General features: G+C 32.1%; 1 protein-coding gene across 1 annotated transcript in view; it reads right to left on the minus strand.

Moving 5' to 3' along the window:
* Positions 1–2649: 2649 nt before the first annotated feature.
* The window catches only part of LOC119579161 (transcriptional adapter 2B-like), a 10279-nt gene continuing 428 nt past the window's right edge, over positions 2650–12500 (minus strand). Inside the window, exons 3-8 of the mRNA XM_037926862.1 lie at positions 9597–9656; positions 4740–4896; positions 3599–3816; positions 3161–3253; positions 2819–2958; positions 2650–2653 (exon numbers count right to left, since the gene is read on the minus strand). Coding sequence (XP_037782790.1) covers positions 2650–2653; positions 2819–2958; positions 3161–3253; positions 3599–3816; positions 4740–4896; positions 9597–9656 — 672 coding nt within the window. The remainder of the gene's footprint in view (positions 2654–2818; positions 2959–3160; positions 3254–3598; positions 3817–4739; positions 4897–9596; positions 9657–12500) is intronic.

Below are 12500 nucleotides of genomic sequence, written 5' to 3' on the forward strand. Positions count from 1 at the left end.
CACTCATCACTACTACTCACTCCTCACTCACACACACACACACACAGTAAGGTAATGACTAAAAAACAAATTTCTGCACTGACAGAATTTTAGCAAAAGGAAAGGGAATAAAGCTAAGCCATGCTAGTAATAAGAAAAATATAACCTGTAAAATTGTTGGGAAAGTTTATCCCTTTTCTTAATTGATGATCAAGATACACTCTCAGGACAAACTTGTGAGAATTTAACCATCACATAACCATGCTGATTATAATATAATCAGACTATGTACAAATGTACAAGTAAAAAAACCAAGGTCTTTTTTTATACCAAATTTCCTTCGTTTTGTCATATTTAAAATTTTCCCTATTGTATCAGCTTTTCATTACGGTTTCTGTGGTTTTGTAAAATGCATTTGGCCCTTCCTAATGTTCAGATTCTTCAGAAATACAGTTATGTTAAAAGATGTAAGCAATTAAAATGATTTCTTACTTAAAGAGTACACAAAATTTGATTTCGGAAAAACAAACCCAAGTCCTATATTAGTATCTACACCAATTTTTCTATCTTACAGTATTTTTTTTTCACACATCTTGATATTTTAAACGAGGACAAAAGGTAAGGAATAACCCTGTTTAAACTCCAGTGTTTATACTAGATTTCCACAGCATTACCTTACAAAATGAGAAACAATTAAATATTACACCTTTTTTTTTATTTCTTTTTTCCTGTCTTTCGCGACCTTGCACCCAAACTCATGGCATTTTCCCACGGTCTAATTCATTGACGATACCTTAAGCACTTTGTTTACCTTTTTAATCCATTTATAATGAGAAACTAAAGATACAGTAAAACAATGCCCCAAAAAAAACACAAGCCCCAAGATTAAAAAATGAAATTCTAAACGAAAGACATTGTTTAAAATGAAAGATAGGCCATAAAATCATTTGTAAGCATTACAAAGTACTTGAATCCAAAAGCATCCACCATAGTTCCCCATCTTACCTTAGTAATTCTCTTATCCTGGTTAACTTTTCTCTCGGACAAGGGAGTTATAAGATTTTTGTGTTCACTTGCTGTCTAAAACTGGCTAATTTTTAAGTTTTTAGCTATGCCTCCTAAAAAAGATGAAAGCAAAAAACATTATCCACTGCTTTTATTTTTTAGTTTAACCTTTTGGATCGGGGTGACAGACCTTTGCTTCAGGAAAAAACCCGGTCAAAACGAGGGACATAAAACCATGCCACATGGGAAAATCTGGGTAGGCCTGTGGAAAAACCTGCCAGGGGAGCATTTAGCTGAATAGGGGGTTTATTTTTTCCATTTGGCAATTTTGCTTTATTCCCATTTTTATACAAGTGTGGAATGAAAGGCTATGAATGGTGACTGGATGTGTGCTGGCTCCATGGAGGAACCATTTCTATGCCTCAGCATGTTTCCCTGCATGAGCAGCAACAAGGTTGGGTATTCAGAAAAAAAAAAAAACATAAATAGTTATTTTTTTGACTGAGTTGTAGACGAACTAGAGAGATGATTAGTCTGTACAAAGAAAAAAAAATATTATCAAAAAAATGGCAAATGGCAAATATGGACATTGGAAAACAGCCAAAAAGCTAAAAACACTTGTAAAAAAAATAAAATTTGCAAATACGAGGCATAGAGTCTTGACGCCACACACACACACATGTTCATGTGCACCTAGTCATCAACAAGCAGCCACCCAGCAGAGCACTCGTTCACATAAGTCAATTGCCTGGAATTTTTGTGATATGTTTGCCGTGATGCAACGGTTCCAATGGGTTACTGTAATTGTAAAGAATACCAAAGAAAAGTAATGACTGTACCATCATTAAGAATCAAATAGACTATACAAAAAAAAAATAATAAATAAATAAATAAATAAAAATATAATCCATCTCTAATTAAGACTGTAATAAGTTTAACAGTAATAGAATGATTATATTCCTTTTTATTCTTAAACAGGTTATTTTCATACTTCATTATTTCTCTTTCTTTAGTATTCTTTGCTATTTATATCTCCCTCTAGCCCTATGCTCAGCCTTTAACCAGTAACAAATTTTCACTCCACAAAAACTAGCATCTCAACCCATTGGATCTAGATGCCTCGCTGCTCACACCTGGCCAAAAATCCAGGCATTAGGTTTATATGAGTAGCAATACATCCATTAACTTTGCATGTAACTATCTCTTCCTGTGTAAGCATTTATTCCCCCCCCCCCAGGTCTATATTTGTCTTTGATATGTTGTATCAAGAAGGTAATAAATTGTAATCCTTGCACAGATTCCTTATCATATATCTAGATCGTCATGTGACTGTTCAATAACAATAACAATACCATTTTGTTAATGTTGTAAATTCCACGGCCCCCCCCAAATTAAATTCATATTTCCCATAACAAAAAAAACCGTCCAAACCAACCACTTCCACCCGCCCCAAACAAAGAACTAGATCCTGAGCCCCTCTCTAAATAAACAGCTTTGAGCACATTCTCACCACCCTGGATCTCAGCCAAATTTTTCACAATGGCACATTCCCGTCACCCCAGTCCTCCGCCAAAAGTTTCATTAAAGCTATATTCCCATCACAGAGACCTCAGCCAAATTCTTTCTTGACATAACAGTCAGGTCGCCTGGATTCAATAGGTTAAGCTATCTGGTAAGCAAGAGTAAGTTTCAGACATACCAAAAGTTTCCCAATTTATATATAGATGTATATTGACAAATCTTCTTTTCAGATATGTCTGTTCAAACCTTTTTTAAACACTAAATAGTAAGTTACAATCAAACCCAAAATCATGCAAGTAGATACAATCCTTACTTATCATCTTTGCTTTTCTTTTTTGGCGGAACTTGGGCTTTTTCTCTTTCCTTCTTGAAAAATTGTGGAACAACCTGGAAATCTCTAACTACCCGTTTTCTTCTCGATCTTTCACGAAGACGGCGCATGTACATATCAACCTGAAATAAAGGATATTTATATGAAAAATAAATATACAACAACAATACACTTTTGAGAGATGGCCTATTTCAAGCTTGATCAATGCTTTAACCAGATAATCTGTCAACTTATAAAATTATCCCAATATCTGCATTTCACTCTATTGATAAACCTATAAAAACAACAAATTACACATCTGATCTTTCATTAGATATTACTTACTTGTGCAAGTTTGAGAGCCATATCCACATCTTCATCATCAACTGGATGAATAAATAATGGAGCTATCGTTGTTTCTGCATCATTATCCCATTCCTGTGTGCAAATAATAATAAATATATAATTACAATTCTTGTAAAAGTTCACACAATTTTGCTAAATGCAACATAAATAGATACTGATATTTTGGCAAAGCTAAACAGTATTAAACCTTATCTAGAAAATATATAAACTAAAACAACAAAATTACATGAATGCAACATATATAATCTTTAAGTTTTTGAGATTTTTCAAAAAAATCTTAATACTGGATATAAAACTAATTTACATTTCACTTGATATCCTAAAAAATATTTACTAATCTTTATACAAGTCAACATACAAAAATTAATGCTCACACACCTAAGCTCCCATCAAAATACCCTAAACAATCTAACTTACCCTCTCAAAATCATCTCTGTGTGGCATGTATCCAAGTATAGTGTTCTCCTCAGTGGAGGGTGGCTGAGAGGGTAGTGAAGACCCTAGAGTTGGCGAGAGTGGTCCTGTGTCAGGGACTGTGTGCTCAATGGGGAGCTGCAATCTTTCTAACGCTGGTTTCCAGGAGGCTCGCCCAATAGCTCCATCTATGTAACTGCTGATGTACTTATTTCTTGCTTCTGTTGGTTTCCAGAAAAGATTAAGTGAATTGTGCAATATTTTGCATCCAGCTAACAATAACATAAGTATAGAGGCCTTTTCTTTTTTCTTCGATAATCTGAAATTTTGGCATGAGATTCCATTTGTTTAAAAAAATGCATTCAATTTCTGTAAGTGATCATTCTCACAACAAATGTCAATGTTCTAATTCATCATAGCACAAAAAATATGTTGAAGGTAAATATCTCACAAACGTTATATTCATTTATATATTGATCTGTCTATGAACCTGCTGCCCCATGAAAAAGAAAATTGTAAATGCACATATAAATAAATAAATAGCAATAGCCAATGAATAATTAAATTAATTAAAAACAAGAAAATTTATAGGTGGTATCTCACCCATAACAAGTAATTTGTAGACTTGTTTTTGTTATGAACAAGTGCATCTACACCAATATGACTTTGAATTGTTGATTTTGCTCTACATACTCTTCCTCGAAAACATTAGATCACAGATCATTCAGTCATTTAATATTTTCATTTGTAAACCTATCATTCAGACTACTTATTATGAACTGAAAAAAATCTATATAATAAATAAAAATAATAAGTCTCGAGGCTCAATAACACTAAAAACTTAAATACAATATAAAATTTTTAAAGGGTTATAGACTCCTGGCAGAATTTACAATATTTTTTAAAAATAATTAGCTAAATATCTTTCTTATAAAACAATGACTTGGTTAATTCCATAAGATAAATTCAGCTTCAATGCTTGTCAATATCCACCTCAGCTGATTTGACCTGTTATAACTTAAGTCATAAGGACAACAACAAAAAGCCATCTGATACAGAGGCTTTACAACATAACACTTTCGAAGACAGTGTTCACTCACCACATTTTGAAACCCAGATCAAAACAAAAATTATGCAAACGTACCATCCGGAGTGCGAGTCTCGATATGGCGCGCAATGTCCTCCCAGTTACCGTACCCATACTGCTCAATGGCATCCAGCAATCTGACCTCCTCTCTGGCAGTCCAATGGCCTTGACCGGGGAAAATGCTAAAGTTTCCTGTGTCCTGGAAAACACCGGCCTGTGAGAGAGCGGGCCCAAGAAAAGACAGTGACCCGTTAGTGAGGGGGGTGGCGGTAAGCAGAGTGCAGCGGCGGGGGCACCTGTCATTATCGACAATATACGGTCGCCAACAAGTCTTGCTTGTTTCCTGCACCATCATCGTAACCCTTAGGACCAAATGTGTTACAGTAAGAATCCTGCGTCTCCACTAAGCAGAGAAGTTTAGCTTGTGAAAGAGGAGTCGTGGTTAATAACGCTTTACTTATTTGGCAAGTTTATGAAGCATCCTTTCTTCTGTGAATTTACATAAGCAAACCTTAAACAGATCTTGATTTATATTAATGTTTACTTTCACCCTCCTTCCTTCTTTTGATTAAACATTTAATTTCCATCACTTCATGAACAGATTTTATTTCATCTTCTATTTGGAAATCCAGAACTATAAATGTCTTAGAATGAATAAACAACCTGTGTACTTATGAACTTTATTATATTGCAGTTTAGTAATTGTGCTTAGCCCACTTCCAAACCATCCTAACAACTTCAAATTTCAAATATACATATATTTGCAGAATTGGGAAATAACAGCAATATTATTTACTTTAACAGTCCTTCTTAATATGTATACAGGAAAATATCAATTACTGTATCCTCAGTAAAACTACTGACAGGGCCTTCATAAATACTTGTCAAAAGTACACAATTCTTTCCTAGCTTTACTAATAGTTTCACTATTGCTTTGAGGGAACAGTATCATGAATAGAACCATTAGTATCCTTGGAGCCTTTTTCCAAGCACCTGCAGCAATTTATATATTTTGTTATACTTATTCAGAAGAATACCTACAACACTTTCTTCTTTGTGTGTGCACATGAATAAGTTACATGGCTATAATCCTAAAAACTGAGTCATTATTTCTGGATAACAGAATCTACAACAACAGAATGCATGAAAGTTATAAAAATAACACCTAACTCTTAACAATTCTTTAGAGTTTTACAGTTATAAGGTCTTTCGATTAATTCTCAAATTAACTTTTATTCACTAAACATAAAACAGTAAACAGGTTAAAAAGACTACAAAACGCTGTTCATGATGTAACACATTCTGGTTCCCTTCATCGAGTCTGTTAGCATTCTCATATACAGCAAAATATGCTGGCAATGAGTATGTCAACAAAGCTGATCTTAGGTTATAAAAATTCTTGCTTTCATTGTTGCACATTAAGTATCACATAAATTCTATCAGATCATTAATTTTTCAAGATTTTCAGTTTTTCAGCTATAAAATGACAATATGAAAAGATCTTTATGTGCATATCTCATGTGATACCAATCATGTTTATTGCAACTTTTATTTGAGCAGGAACTGTCTGAATTTCTTGTTTTATCTGCAAACATCAATTTTGTTTTCATATTAAGTTTCAAACATAAAAGGAAAAGAACTGGGAGGTATGCATAATCATAAGGTACTACAAAGCCTCTATGAAAAAATTTTGCTCAGAAAGTGGGGCCCAAGCCATGTAAATACTATAGAAGATATCAAAATTTTCAACAAAGAAAATCATTATTTAGTCGTGAAAAGTAGCAAAATCTTCAGCAAGACACTGTTATGCACTTAAAAAGAGGGAACTGCATGAGAAAATGCTGTGACCATAAAATATAAAGCATGCACTCTGCCACCAAGAATCACACCACGGGAAAATATGCAATTACAGAACTTTACAATTAGTGCAAGTCAGGACTTATATTCAGGAAATGGTAGCCACTGATAATCTCTACAATCCTCTTCTTAATACAGGAGTCACTAATCTGTTAAGAGATCTACAATTAACAATATAATTAAGAAAGCCATATACATGAAAATATTCAATTATTCTTACCTATATGTAACCTATCACAAGGTTCTTAGTTCTATGCAGCAATTAGTAGCTTAAATATCATCATCCTGAATATATCCTATGTTGTTGTTTTTTTGTTTTTTTCCTGGACAGTACACAGACAAACATAAAAAAAAATAATAATAATAACATAAAGCGCAACTCAAAATCTGGGGTGCAGTTAACATCTCCATTTCCTTGACAGTGTGCACAAACACAAAATTGTGAACTTAGCTCTCACACAACCTCATTAACTGAATAACTACCATAATCCTCTCAATGTGGTTCAGCTCTTAAAGAAGTGAAATTAAGCATATGCTAACAAGACTAACAAGCAATGCTACATACACAACACACTCTAAGGAACTGCAATTTCTAAAACAATTATGTGCCAGTACATCACATGACATTCAGAAGCATAGGATTTAACACCATTACTCATTTTGAACATCCTAGCTATAAAAAAAGGGACTTAAAAGCACCTATCCAAGAACACAATCATAGTGAGCTCCATCATGTTTCCCTCTCATTAAAATCTTTATTACTGTTTACAGCAACATCACATGTACAGATCCTCTGCATTCCTTCTTCCATATTCTATGCTAGACATACTTTTCAATGCCTTTTGATGTAGACCTCTGCATAATTTACTATTAATTCCAGAAATATAACCATCTACATAATAAACTACAATTTTCATGATCACTAACCCTGTAAATTCATCAGACACATTGTCACTGCTACAAGATTTCCAAATATTTGGTAATAAATACCCAAACAACTAGCACTATACTGCACATCAAAGGAGCTTAATTACTCCCCAGATTTTGTTTAAAGAACTACGTCTACTGACTTTCAATTCTGCTCATAAGCAGATATTCAAGTCAGTAGTGGAAAATTCTTTTACAATAAATAAATGATACAAGAAAATAAATTGTTATTGGTGGACTGATAACTAAGTTTATATATAAACGAAGAAAAAGCACTGCATTTCCTATCTATAACTGAATATTATCTTCTTAAATTCTTCAGGAAGGAATTATGAACAGTGTGCTAAGGCCTCTTAACAATTTGGTATTCTGATTCATGATAACTGCAATCAAATCTCTAAAATATTTATATATATCAATATAAATACATATATACATTTATATTCATAACATATATATATATATATATATATATATATATATATATATATATATATATATATATATATATATATAAATATATATATAAATATATAAATAAATAAATACATATATAAATATATAATATAATAATATATTATAATATAATAATATATTATAATTATATAATATATATTATATATAAATATAATATATATATATATATATATATAATTATTATATATATATTATATTATATAATATATATATATATATTATATATATATTATATATATATATTAAAATTTTTATTTTTTTTTTTTTTTTGTACTTTTAAATTTTTCTTTATTTCTTTATTATATATATTAATATATATATTTGTTTGGAGTGTATGTTGTGGATGTTGTGTGTTGTGTGTGTTGTTGTGTGTTGTTGTGGATGTGTGTGTGTTGTGTGTGTGTTGTGTTGTGTGTGTGGTTGGGTGTGTGTGTGTTGGAGTGTGTGTGTGTGTTGTTGGAGTGTGGTGTGTGGGTTGGTGTGTGTTGTGTGTGGTGTTGGAGTGTGTGTGTGTTGAGTATACTATATATATATATATTATATATATATATAAATTTTATATATAATATATATATATATATACTATATACTATATATACATATATATACATATATATACATATATACATATATATATTAACATATATATACATATATATATATAAAATATATAAAATATATATATATGTATACATAATATATACATTTTATATATATTATATAACATAATTTTATATATATATATATATATAATATATAATATATAAAATATATATAATATATATAATATATATATATATATATAAAAATATTATTATATATATATATTACATATTATTATATATATATATATATATATATATATATATATATATATATATAATATATATAGATATAATTTATAATATATATATATATAATATATATATAACATATATATTATATATATATAAAAGTAGCATATCAGAAGTGTAATACACTGTCTATAAAAACCTCATACCAGCTGAAGTAGCTTATTACTTACTGTTGTCACCAACAAAATATCTGGTTAATTAGGGTTATCAGGGCAGCAATCATGAATACAGCAGATCTGTAATGTTCAGTTCAAGGTGTTGCATAAGAAGCAACCAATGAAACAAGAGCCTGCAATAAAAAAACCCATGCAAGCAAAGAATGAGTCTAAGTAAGACAGCAGCTGCACACAGCAAAGCACCTTATCAGTCAAAAGTGAGGGTCTCTATGCATATTTCTTATTAGTTTACACCAGGGTTTCATTTGAACAATCAACATAACAAGACATAACTTGGAAAAAAACTATAAGGACTTTTTTTATTTGTAAAAGTCAAATATAGAAACGATGACACAAATTAAGAACTATAACAACTCAGGAGAATAGTCTTGTTAATTGGTAAAATACCTGGTGCATACTGATCTTTTCTACGTATTTCAGACAAACCTGATATACACTGCTAGTAAGATACTATGCTTAGCAAATTCAGCAATCTCTACTTTTCAACTTCCCTTTAGGTTTTCTTCTGATCAATCTCTTGATCAAAAGTAACCAAAAAATCTGAGTAAAATAAAACAGGGAAGCACAGTACCCTACAAGCCGATGGGGTTGACAAGAATTTACACAAAACCTGAAAACCTTACCATAAATTGATAGGCGTGTCCACTTCTATGCTTTCCAATCTCAGCACCGCAAGCAAAACACTGTAAAAGAAGAACTTATTTTTAACCACATCCCACGCAAAATCCAATTTACAATGTTACTATTAACTTACTAACATTATTTACACTAGCACAACTAGAATTTAATCTTCTCACAGAATAAGAATAAATAAAGCAAAAAAGCAAAAATCACCATAATTCCACAATTTTTTTTTTAAATAACAGTTAATCAATATACAATGACAAATTTCCAACAAACAAAAAATACAAAATCTGTTTAAGAGACACTTGTGTTGCTACACCTAGCATACAATAACAGCCCATCACTTTGCTCTCTGAACCTGTTGACACTTTGGCTAAGGGCAACACCTGCATATCCTGGCTAGATAAGAAGAGCTAATACAGCTCTCTGGCTAGTCATCATCCAACAAGGAATCCATGCAAGCTCTACACTGTTTAAGTATCCATGATGGAAGTTACTGTCCTTTGCCAAAGCACAGTATGAAGGTTTTGGTGATGGTTTGACAATGCACCATTATCAGAATATTCTTTTAAATTCCATCACAAATAACAAACTTTTGTGTAAATCTGGTTAGAATCCTACTAAATAATTTCAACAAAACTATTTGGACTATTCTCAAAGCCAGTGCAAGTTTCCTTAAAGAACATTCATTTTTTCCATATTTATACAAGGGGAAGCAGCTATTAAATGCGTGAATTAATGAATAATAAATCCAGTGACTGGTTCTATTAGTGCTCAAACCTGAAAGTACAATTTTGTGCCCTTTTCCATGTTATTTTAATGTCATTGCAATATATGAAACTATTTGCTGGTATAGGTAATAACATGTACAAAATTTAATTCATTAAAAAGGAAAGGTTAAATATCCAAAGTTACTAAAACAATATTCACAATAATGATAATTCAAAATTCAATCTGACAAGAAGCCTGACCCAAAGCATTACTCGGGAGATTCCCTTAACAGCCCAAGCAGCATCCAAACTTCTAATTCTCTCTTTTTTCTTCTTCTTCTTCTTCTAATGGAATGAATGGATTGAATAAAGAATAAGGTAATAGAAGTACATACATAAATAGTGCTCAATTATAATGAGAGAAATGTCAAAGCTTCAATTTTTTAAGTCTACAAACATTAACCTAATGACTGCAAATGTATATGTGTCTTTTATTTTTTGTGAATTTGTTATATACATAAGCTCCACATGTGCTCAGCCACCAAGGAGTCTATTAGTAGGCCCTAGTGACCACTCTTGATTTCCCCAGTCCTTGAAAGTGCAGCAAAATGTATTTTTCTTTCTAATACTATTGATATAGAAACTGTTTTTATTGATATTAGGTTTATCAAATTGTAACTAAAATATGAATAACATTAAAGACTGAAATAATAGAAAAGAAGTTTTCCAATAATCAAGGAAAACAGTAAACAGGTGAGATAATAACTAATATCATCTAATAACTAATATCATCTAATAACTAATATTATCTAATTGCTAAAACGATCTCCTTGGTGACTGAGCACTTGTAAAATGCTCAATGAGAAAAGACAATAAATGAACTTATATTAAGTGGGCATGGTGTGTATTCATGCCATCCGTGTTCCTTGGGTTTTCAACAAAAACCGATGCATGTTATCAAATTGAGTTACTTGATTCATCATGGTATACAAGCTTGAGCCTAAGTATGAAAAAAAAATGTTTATATTGTGATTGTTATAGCATATAAAAGTAAACACCAAAATGATTCTGAACTCTTCTTTCAAATATTTCTCTCACAGGAAAATACCACAGGGTCCAAGGAACTAGCCCCCAATTGGGGATTAAGTTTAGTTGCTAGGTTTGAATTTATTCTTAAAAAAAGGGGAGGAGGACCACAGTTGTTGCATATTTTTTCAGACTGTACCACATAATTTCTTTAGTAGATTTCAATATTCTGACATTAGACATCAAACAGGTATCCGTGAATTTTCTGCAATAATGTGATATGACATCACCCAGTGTAAATGCATTAAACAATTGATGCTGCCTCCACAAATAAAGCAGCCCAACAGACAAAATAAACTTTGAATTGCTTCCATATCTAACATTACCAGAAAGGTTTAAAAATCCTCTCTTGCAAGAACTTGAGTAATGAAGATATGTTGGCATTTCCAGGGTGCCTACTAGTGCAGAGGCCATAGTGATTGCCTAAATTTGCGCTTTTCAAAATTCCACCAAAATTATCCTTAGAGTAGGCTTCCAGTAGTAACACTAAAATATCTGAACAATACAGGCATAAACCACATACATTAATCATGCAAATAATGTCTACAGTATCACTCCACCCATCAATGCTGAAGTTGATCCCTTAAAATTCTGATTCTATTTCACACTAACATCTGAACCTAACCTTTTGTCATTTGTCCAAGCCTATCTTAAAATCCTATAAAGCCGAAATCCTGCCCTAAAAACCTAATATTGATTCACGCCTCCCATGCCATATTCGAAAGACATGCCTCTAAGTGACGCCAATACAAAACCAAGACCTTGTGGCATATCTATAAAAAAAAATCCTTAATAAACCGATTCTAAAAGCATAATTGATGTTTCATAGACCCCATTATGTAAAATTCATTTCAAGTGATGTCCTAAACCTGCTTTAAATGCCCCGTCCATGGGTCATTCATACATCAAAAGACACTCTGATGACAAGACCCATTCAGTCCCAACGCCACCCCTCAAAACCATCCTCCGTCTCCCACACAAACTTGTCTCAGAGTTCTCAAGCCCTCACCAAAAATTCCCACGGACGAGGCGTCCCCAAAACGTCAGCCAGAGTCCCCAAGTGCCCCTAGAGCTCCCCCGGGCGAGCGATGCCCCAAATGTGATTCA

This window comes from Penaeus monodon, chromosome 2 (assembly GCF_015228065.2).
Source record: "Penaeus monodon isolate SGIC_2016 chromosome 2, NSTDA_Pmon_1, whole genome shotgun sequence".
NCBI lineage: Eukaryota > Metazoa > Arthropoda > Malacostraca > Decapoda > Penaeidae > Penaeus > Penaeus monodon.